The 10,231-nt window shown below is 46.6% G+C and overlaps 1 protein-coding gene across 2 annotated transcripts; it reads right to left on the reverse strand.

The window, feature by feature from the left end:
* Nucleotides 1–1,554: 1,554 nt before the first annotated feature.
* DEGS1 (delta 4-desaturase, sphingolipid 1) lies at nt 1,555–8,386 on the reverse strand. 2 transcript variants are annotated; one of them, XM_074989901.1, is made up of 4 exons: nt 8,256–8,377; nt 7,122–7,239; nt 4,450–5,192; nt 1,555–2,045 (listed from the first exon to the last, which is right to left on the reverse strand). In XM_074989901.1, exons 3-4 carry the CDS (start codon nt 5,164–5,166, stop codon nt 1,899–1,901), a joined length of 864 nt encoding a protein of 287 aa, XP_074846002.1. In that variant the 5' UTR covers nt 5,167–5,192; nt 7,122–7,239; nt 8,256–8,377; the 3' UTR covers nt 1,555–1,898. The 2 variants fall into 2 exon arrangements, with proteins under 2 accessions (XP_074846002.1, XP_074846001.1); XM_074989900.1 differs by lacking the exon at nt 7,122–7,239 and having other exon boundaries at nt 8,256–8,386.
* Nucleotides 8,387–10,231: the final 1,845 nt, after the last annotated feature.

The raw sequence follows: 10,231 nt of genomic DNA on the forward strand, positions 1-10,231 counted from the left end.
AGGGTTGCAGAGGGTGGAAAGCTATGACAGGATTGAACAAGGGCACGGGGCTGAGTCAGGAAACAGGATTTTGAGTTGCCGTTCTCATGTTATGCGGAGATAAGTACACTCAGAATTGTGCACTGTGGAGGATTACTGTACTGAACTGTTGTATTTGGAGGGGTGGGGTTTTAAAACCCACAAACTACCAGAGCAAAACATTTATGATTTAACCAACTTCATACAAGCCCTCCGTTTCCAAAAGTGATACAAGTTAGCCACAGAAAGCATGTATCAAAATGTAGATACTTTAGACAGGGAAGTAAAAAGAATTCCTTGAAGCAGGATTAAAAGATGCTCAAGTTTACAATCACCTTCCTGGTATTTTGTTTTGTTAATTCATGTTTACTACAGCCTGTGCAAGAAATCCACTTATGGCTGTGGTTTTAGTGCCCTTTTCAGAAGGCACCTACCTCTGAACAAAAATATACTAATTATATGTACTTTCAAGATGCCTAAAACCAATACCTAATCTATGGAAGGACTTTGAAACTGCAGTGCTGAGTATCGAAGCACTGAATGTCAGATGGCTAGACACGCTGCCATTACCAAAGCTGAGTTAGGCCCCACAGAGCGAATGGGGAAGAGACAGGCATCTTAAATGCAATCCACAAACCCACAGGCAGGGAACCAACTAATCAAATGGGAGATGCTGACAAGAAAGATACACCCCTTCTCAGAGAAGGGCATGTGGCTGCAAGGAAGTGCCTCAGTTTAGCAACCCACAAGTGAAGGAGCTTAGGAACCTAGAAGTGTCTTTAGTAATAGGTTGAGGGAAGAGAGGTAGCTCCATCACTACTACCAGTCCCATTTTGAGTGGGGCACACTGCAAGAAACTGGCTCAACACCTTTTGGATTAGAGTTTACACACAAGTAGACAAACCACCTCTTCCTCTGCTTTGTGGAACAATTCGTGCTTCAAAGGCAACAATGCACAGCACAGAAACAGGAACTTAAAGCAGTTAGGAACTTGTACCCTGAGTGCATTTAGGAACCTCAGAACCTCAAACAAAATTGCCTCGTCATTGCATAGCCAAAGTATACAGCTGACACTAAAACCCAGTCATACCAGGCTAGTGGAGCATTTTGCACTAAGTGCTAAACATTTTTCTTCAGATCACTACCTAAAATACAATTAGAATAACCACATCTCTAGACAGATAATCACCACTTTAGGCCCAGGTACCAGTAAGAGGAGTTAGTAAACAGAAGCAGCCTCTGGCTGAGTGGCATTGTAATAGGCATTACTGATAAGAACCTGGATCTGTCTGTCAGTGCTTTGGTTCAGCCATGAATTAGCCATCAAGGCAGATTCACTCACTGATTAACTCCTGCTTCGAAGTTTTTTCCCTTACTTTGCACATTCAAGAAGTTGAGATGGACTTAAGCTGAAACTATATTTAATGAAACAAGACTTAAGTTATTCATGTAAGCTTAGAATTACACTTTATCAAGTATGAACTTTAATACTATAATTGATTAAGTTATGAAAAGAGTGGGCAGCACAGGACAAGCCAGAAGTGTATAGTATCTTTTATAGGTCTAAACAGATAGGTCCAAAAGAGGTGTCTGAGGACAAGGTTTGTGAGCAGCTGTGAAAACCAGTATTATAAAAGTATACTTAATGACTATTACACACATACATTGAACATATTAAATCACACCAATGAAGCCAAAGACTATTAGAATGTTCAGCTAGTGGTAAGTCTAATTGGTCTAAAGAGATCTGTCCTAGGATACAATAATGAATTCTTGTAGATGTCAGAACATTCAGAACACACTTTCACAAGAACTCCTTGTACCAGCCAGTTTAAAAGTCTCCAGATCTTGCTTTGCAGAGTCTTTTGGTTGGCAGAATTTCAGTCCTGTTTCACATCACCCTTTAATTTCCTTTTCATGCGTGAGTAAGGGCTGATTGTGTCATCCATCACAAAGTCATACAGCACTTTTATCCAGGAGTTATACTGTGGAAGATTATCATAGTATTCAGCTGCTATCTTTTTCACCTAGAGGACAAAAATAAAGTTTACTCATCTAAGCTTGAAGACTTCACCTCCACTGATTCTAGAAGCAGAAGAAAAAGTCTACAACTGTGAATGCTACAATATTTACTTTTAGTGACATTAGCCCAAGATTATGAATTTAGGCCTTAAATGAACAGTTTCAATTAAAAACCATGTATTTTTAAGCCTGTATTTTTTAAAAAGCAATTTTATCCATTCTGGTCAATTTCACAGTCACAGGATTCTAAAAATAGTAAATTCCATAGTTACAAATATTTAAATCCGAAATACCATGGTGTTGTAATTGTAGGTGTCCTGATCCGCAAAGGAGTGGTTGAGGGTCACAAGGCTATGGGAAAGGGGAGGAAAAAAGTACGATATTGCAGCACTTCTGCCCTTACTTTTGCACTGCTGTTGCCAACAGTGATGCCTTCAGAGATGGCCAACTGGAGATGGTTTCTGACTGGGACTAGGAGTCCAGCTCAGAAGGCAAAAGCATAGAAATAAGACAGACATGGTATGGTATGTTATTTCCACCTTTATTTCTGCACTGCTGCTTGCAGAGGTTGAACCACAGCAGCTGCCACTTTCCAAGTGCCCAACATTGAAAGCAGCAGTGCAGAAATAAGGGAAAAAGCTGTCATGCAGCACTTTAAAGACTAAAAGTAACTTATTAGGTGGTGATGAGCTTTCATGGGACAGACCCACTTCTTCAGATCATAGCCTTACCATAGGCTGTTAGTCTGTCCTAGTAAGGCTATGATCTGAAGAAGTGGGTCTGTCCCATGAAAGCTCATCACCACCTAATAAATTACTTTTAGTCTTTAAAGTGCTACATGACAGCTTTTGTGTTTTGATAGAATACAGGCTAACCCCCCTCTCTACTAAAGGGGACATGGATATAGATAATATCACCTTTACCTGGGCACTGCTGCTGGCAGGGTGCTCCCTTCAGAGCCGAGCACCCAGCCTGTATTACAACCACAGCTACCTTTTGGCTCAGGAACCCCAATTTGAAAAAATACAGGTCTCCACTCTAAAGTACGTATAGGCTATTTCACATCCATGTGGAACACATCAGAAACCATGAATTTGGTAGGGCCTTATGTATAATGGCTACTTGAAGAATTCTTATGTCCTACAATGGACAAAATCATTTTTGTACCTGTTTTGCAATTTTATCTCCACTAGTGGAAGTAGCATTGACAAAAGACAATGGTAACAAACACTGTTTCCACTGTAGCTTCAGGGGAAGCTGTACCCATTTAAGAACTAATTTGAACATTTTCCCTGTAAATGAAGGCTTACCCTGGGGGCTGACCCCGCCATGGTTGATCTTCCAGAGTTAAAATTTAGTGCACCTAATAAGGATGCACTAAAATCAAACTTCTGAGAAACCCCTGTTGATTGCATGCCTCCTGTCCCCAGTTAGAAGTCAGGGAAGTCAATGGGAGCACAGACTCCCACTGGCCTCCCTTAGCGGAGACAGTACATAAGCCTGAATTAAGGTAAGTAAGTAACATTGCTGGAATTACACATCTTAATTTGCCCTTCTCCTGTAGTGCATAGGCCACCTTCAGTTGAGAGGTGGCTAGAGTCTTGCATTTGTGAAAGTGTGCAGTTAAAATTAGCATCATACAGATAAAGCTTTAAAATCTGTTTGTCATAGGATGGTCAAGAATTTGGAACTCCTAAACATCAGCCTGATGTAAATAAGTTCTGGTTTTGCTTGTTAATCAATTTACTCAAAACTAGTAAAGAGAAGCATCCCTACATAAGCACAAGGGGTTAGACTTGCTATGCTGGCTTTTACTTCAGAAAAATGCTCAAAATTAAAATGCACTTTTTTTAAGTGTAGTTTCACTGTTCTTGGTTTCCTTCCTTTTTTGTAGTTTTATAGTAAAAGTGTTATTGCTGTATAAGAAGCCCACCAGAACCAAAAGGGAGATAGTGTGAAACTAAGTCAGTATGCAAGATTCTGTAAAGTATTACCCAACAGACGAATAGAAAAACTGGACTGTCCTCCCACATCCAGTCTTACAGTTAGACCTAACAGCAACAGAGAGACCTGTGCTAGTCTACATACTATCAAAACAAAAAAGCAGTCAAGTAGCACTTTAAAGACTAACAATGATTTATTAGGTGAGCTTTCGTGGGACAGACCCACTTCTTCAGACCATAGCCATACGGCTATGGTCTGAAGTGGGTCTGTCCCACGAAAGCTCACCTAATAAATCATTGTTAGTCTTTAAAGTGCTACTTGACTGCTTTTTTGTTTTAGTTAGATCTAAAACTTAGTTAGCTGTAATAGTTTTAACCCTATTGTGTCCTACTTTAAGTAAAACTAAATATCCACTATGAAATGGTAGTTACCATTAGCTTTACATACTCTTGAAAGTGTACTTACCAGTGGGAGGTTCTTGCCAGGAATATTGGGAAAGTCATGGTGTTCATTGTGGTACCCAACATTAAAAGTGAGCAAATTAAGTGGCCCATAATAGGAGTAAGTCTCATGCCCCTTTAAGAACATGTAATGTTCAGCTATGAAGTGTCCTGAAATGGGGTGCAACCCTAATCCAAGTATTGATCCTGCGAGCATGTAGAAGACTGATTTCATTCCCAAGAAGTAGTATATTACAACATCAAATGAGAGCTGAACCAACAAGTTGATGATTTCTAATTGAGAAATTGGTTTGGGATTGATGCAAAGAGGTCGTATAGCATAGAAAAGGGGCTGGAGAACAATCCAGATGAACTTCCTAAAAGGAGTGCAGAAAAACCAGCCTTCAAAGTCAGTAGGAATGTCCACATCAATTCCATCACCTCCTAGATAGCGATGATGATCCATGTGGTATCTTTTGAAGGATACAGAGTATGGGATACCAAGAGGAAGATTGGCAAATATTCCAAACCACCGATTCCACATAGCTCTGCAATTGCCAAATGCATCATTGTGAGAGATCTCATGAATAGCCAGCGTCATGGAGTGACTGATGCAGCTACCAAAAATATAAGCCCAGAATGTAACCCATTTCCAGTCCAAGTCTTTGACTAAATAAAATGCAATCAACTGTGCAAGAACCATCAATACAACCACCCAGATCAAGTTGTAGTCTGGCTTCATTAAAGCTTTTATCTCTGGATGTTTGGCTGTTGTGGGGAAAAGAAAGAAATAAATAGTTAAATTAAAAAAATGTCACAAGTAAGCTTTAGTAGAGCCTAAAGTTCTCAGCAACACAAACAAGAGTTTACTAGTACCCCTGCTGCCCTACAAACTGGATTCCTTCCATTAAGGAATAAGTTCACTCAACTCAGTCTTCCTACATTTTTGTCAGGTACATTAGTAGTTTACATGTACATGCTGGGAATTGTTAGGAAAATGCTGTAGGCATGCATGCATGCATGCAATGAAGATTATACTCCTGTACATTAGTGGTATTTTTAGTCTTCATCTATACTTCAAAGCCTCTTAATATTTAGCATGCATTTGCACAACTTTAACATTAATCACACATCTGACACATTCTCATGCCTAAAGGGCTATTAAGATAAGCAACTTCTGAATTATCTGGGAAAGACAGATTCAGGTGTTATGAACTGTCATGTCTACTTCAGACATTAAGCTTCTAAAAGCACTGCTATTTGTAATGCCCTGTTAAGATCAAGAGCACAAAAGTAGCATGTTATACCTGCCACTTAAGATTCACAGTCATTGGTAGAGTTGTATACATCAGTCAGATATTAAACATTTCAGTTTAGAATCTGCAACAGCTTTAATCATAGGTACTCAGACAGGGAAGATGGCTTGGATGCTGCAGCAAAACAAAATAGACAACCCAAACTGCAGAAGACTAAGGCTGTGTCTACACTAAGAGAAATCGTCGTAATAGCCATGCTAATGGCCATTTCGAAGAATACTAATGAGACAAATTGAATATTCAGCACCTTAATAGCATTTGCATGCTTCCAGCCACACCACTTCGAAAGCTTCAGTTTTGAATGCACACAGCTCAGCGTGGCTGCACAGGCTGAAAGAAATAAGAGGATTTCAAAATGTGTGGGCTCCTTTTGAAAAGGACTCCCAGGTAGCTGTGCTGAGCCACGTGCATTCGAAAGTGGTGAAACCAGAAGTGTGCAAATGCTAATGAGGTGCTGAATGTTCAATTCAGCACCCCATTAGTATTCTTCAATCTGGTCATTAGCATGGCCATTTTGAATATTTCCCCAAATGTGGCCACAGCCTAACAGCCAATATGGTCATGGACAAGGACAGAGTGTGGTCAAAATACCTGATGCAGCTTCCCAAGGCTTAGTGTTACTTTCCCCAAAAGAGACAGCCTCACCTAAAGTCAGTCTCCTTCCCCATCTCACTCTTGACAGGGTTTGGTTGTACAGAAGTATAAACTACACTTAATTCAAGCAAATCTGGACCTCTGTCATGAAGTCACACCTAGTCACAAACTAAAAAGTATTTAATATTTTGCATACCTCAGTGAGTTTTAATCATCAATGTAGGGTTCAGAAAGAAACCTTTGCATTTAGCATACTAGTGCTCCTCAGCTTCAAGAAAAGCAATGAAAATGAAAGTTAACAAATTCAATTCTGCACCTCATTAGTATTCTTCAAAATGGCCATTAGCATGGCCATTTCGAAGATTTCTCTTACTGTACATACAGCCTTAGTCTTCATTCAATTTGGGTTGTCTTGTTTTGCTACAGCATCCAAGCCATCTTCCCTGTCTGAAGATTCCATTCATCTCCTTCGTTAGAGGCAGACTTGCCACAATAGATTAGTCCTTTTTGATTCCAGGGTTTATTTTTAGCCATCAGAGTTTTATGTAGCTGACCCCATGTCAAAAAAAGTCCGCATGCTGGGAGGCTTTATACATTCACTCTAAGTAGTAATCTTGGTGATTTCCTGTCATGTGCTATACAGTACTTCAACATCAATATTTTGGAGAACTTTTAGCGCGTACCAGCAGGGTCCATATGGACAAACTAATGCACACTAGGTTAGCATACTTTAGAAGTCACACCCCAGCAGTCTGCATTATGGCTATGTCTAGACAGGAACTCAGACCTCAGACAAGTGTTCCTCCTGTAAAAGCTGACTGTCAGAAGCCTTATTTAAGTCTCCCGAGGACCCCTCCCTAAGGTGTTCTTCATGTGACCCTCTACTTCAGAGAGAGGGCATAAGCCTGTTTTGGAAACACAACAGCAGTTACCACATCTCTTCTCCCCACCCTACAAGTACTATCACTTTCATGTAGAATATGAAACTGATGGTGATGGCGGCACCAGGCAGCGCAACTGGCCACAGGAAAACGCAGCCTCCTTTGCTATTTCCAGCTCCAAAGGCAAACAGGAAAATCCCTGCTCTTTGCAGAGCTCTCTGCCGCCTAGCCTCCAGTCGCGAGTCACGAGCCTACAACTCCCTGGGCAGGCAGCGTTAACAGGAGATATTGTGGAGACCTTTCTGGAAGCCTCCCTCCTGCGTGTGGTAGAGGAAAAGGGGCCTCAAGCGCCGAGAGTTTACTAAGGATGTGTGACAGCTCGGCCAGCGCCTGACCCACATGACAGCCCCCCCCCCCCGCCAGTGACTCCGAGGCGGAGCAGCCGCCCAGTGCCGGCGCAGGGCCGCTAGCGGGGAGGGCGGATCTGCCTCTGGACAGTCCAGAAACGCCTCATTCCGGGGCTCTGCCCGCGCGCCGCTGAGCAAGGCGCCTCGCCCCCGGGGCTCCCCCTCTGCCTAGCTCAGCAGGGCGCAGGGGAACCGCGCGGCTCTCCGGGCACTAGGAGGAGCGGCGTCCGGAGGTTCACGGATGGGGTGGGCGCTTCGCATCGCCTCAAGAGCTTGGCCTCCGACCCCGGCTCGAGGAGCCGGCTGTTCGCCCCCTCCCCCCGCCTGTTCCGCTCCCTCGGCAGCCATTTTGCAAGGCTGGCCACCGTCGGCGAGCCACGAAACGGGCCCCCCTGCGCCTGGGGCGGGGACACCCACGCGGCCTCCACAAACGGCAGCCCCCAAAGACTGAGTCGCTCTGTCCCGCAGGCGGCACCCCGGGCCGCTGCCAGTGGATAGCCAAGTCCCTGCGGAGAGCCCTCCGGTCGCCCTTCCCCCGAGGGAACCTGCAAAGCCCGGGGAGCCACCGGCTGACAAGACCCGGCTGGCGGGGACTGACGCGCCGCCTGCAGGATGCCCCTGTCCCTCGCGCACCTAGAATCTCCTTGCGGCGATCAGCGTGGGGCTGGTCCGTGTAAACCCACTCAAAGTCTTCCCGAGCGCAAGCGTTCCCCATCGCTGCGGCACCGCGCCCGGCCCGGCCCGGCCCGGCCCGCAGCCGCTTCACCGACTCCTGTCGCACACGCGGAGCGTGCTTGCTGTGATCTCTCTTTATATAGAGAGGCCGGGGGCCCGCCCCCCCGCTGCCGCTGATTGGCCGGCGGGGTTAATGACAGTTCGCTTACCCAATGTTAACCCGTCTTGTAACCGATTCCCTCTCCCCCGCCCCCTTTCAGTCAGACGAGTAGTTTCAATGATCCTACATGCTTAACTAGCGGGGTGACAAGAGACGTAGGTGCCAGCAGGACCGTTAGGTAGTTGGCTGGGGCGAGGTAGCCTGACGCGAGCCTTCGGCGCCGCATCCGCCCCAGGAGGGGCCGGGTCTGCCGCCCCTGTCACCTCCCAGCTCCGAGCCCTCCGCGCCCCCCACCGAGGCCGCCCCTCGTGCTGCGCCCCTCCCTTCCATCCTCCTTTCCCGGCTCCCCCGAGCTGCTGGCCTAAGCCACGCCCCGCCCCGCCCCGCCGACTCAGGCTGCCTTCTCTAGTTCCGCGCCCCACGTCACCTCCCCTCCGGGGCGGGAAGGAGTGTGGGGGTGCACGTAGAGCGGGGAGGAGGCTGCAGAGCGTCCCATAACTAGAGGGGAGGTGGCAAGCAGCATAGCCGTGTGTGCAACGCGCTTGGCGTGCCACGGCAGCAAGGCGAGCCCGCGCCTGTCCCGGGCGGCCCCAGGCTGTATTGATGCCCCAGCCGCTAGGGTGGGGCTTGTACCAGGCTGGGGGGAACGATAAAGTGTGCGCGGTGTCCGGTGACCAGCTCCGGGCTTGTACAGGGACAGTCCTGAGATATGGGGCTTCGTCTTACGTAGGCGCCTAGCAGCCCCCCCACACCCGGCCCTTGGGCTGTGCGGCGCGAAGCTTGGCTGCGGGACTCCCAGCCTGGCTACGTGGCCGCCTTAGCCTGAGGCAGGATGAGGCCAGGGTTGCCTCCCACCAAACTCCGACCCCCACTGAGAGCGCCGGCTCTAGGTAAATGGTGTTTTGAGGGCTTGAGCTTCGCATGCCCAACGGTGTTGTTTTTCCAGGGAGATAAGGAACGCGTGATAGTTCCGGGCTGTAAAACCCTAAGCGGCGATAAGGCCTTTGTACTTTAGCCTGAGGAGTAGAGACGAAGTCAGCACTATTTCCCAGCCTCGGGTGGATTTCACCTCGTTCACCTGTCAATAGAGTTAGAGTCCCTTGTCTGCTCTGCCTTTTTACAATGAGATAATTTTGTCAGCCACGCTTAAGATAGCTGATCTGTCAACGGATAAGGGTTGAAGCTCAAGTAGGGCAGATGCTGGCTCTAGAGATGCAGTTTAGCGGGCACTTCAAATACAAATTCTAAGGCAGGGGTTCCCAAACTTCGGCATCACACCCCCCTTTTGATTTTTGAGAAACCCTCACACCCCCTCCACTTCTTCTTTACCATCATCCAGTCCCCCCTTTTAACAAAAAAATCAATCTGTACTTTAAAATAAATACAAAAACTTAATATAAAAATATTATTTAAAATTAAAAATAAGCACAAATAATTTTTCTTGGCTCCTTGTGGGTGCCTGGTGCATCTCCACCAGCCCCATGCCAGCCACCAGAGCTGCTCAGGCCAGCTGCCCACCTGCCTCAGACCTGTGCTGCCAGAGCCACCCGCCTGAGCCCTGCACCGCTGGGGCCAGCCACCCACCTGCCAGCTGCTGGGGCTAGTTGCGTGCCCCAGCCGCAGGCCAGCCATCCACCCAAGCCCCACAATGCCTGGGCCAGCCCAAGCTGCACGTTGCTTGAGCTAGCTGCCCAGCTGCCCACCCAAGCCCCATACTGCTGGGGCCAGCTGCCTGCCCACCCGAGCCCTGTGATGCTTGGCCCAGCTGCCCAAG

The sequence above is a fragment of the Carettochelys insculpta genome, chromosome 3, assembly GCF_033958435.1.
Source record: "Carettochelys insculpta isolate YL-2023 chromosome 3, ASM3395843v1, whole genome shotgun sequence".
Classification (NCBI taxonomy): Eukaryota; Metazoa; Chordata; order Testudines; family Carettochelyidae; genus Carettochelys; species Carettochelys insculpta.

Bases quoted from the DNA above. Each gene is read 5' to 3' on its own strand.
- DEGS1 (XM_074989900.1), bottom strand. From the start codon at position 8,337: ATGGGGAACGCTTGCGCTCGGGAAGACTTTGAGTGGGTTTACACGGAC. The intron at 5,193-8,255 runs GTGCGCGAGGGA...TCCCCACAACAG, and splicing joins TCGCCGCAAGGAGATTCTAG to CCAAACATCCAGAGATAAAA. The intron at 2,046-4,449 runs GTAAGTACACTT...TTTGTCCTCTAG, and splicing joins CTGGCAAGAACCTCCCACTG to GTGAAAAAGATAGCAGCTGA.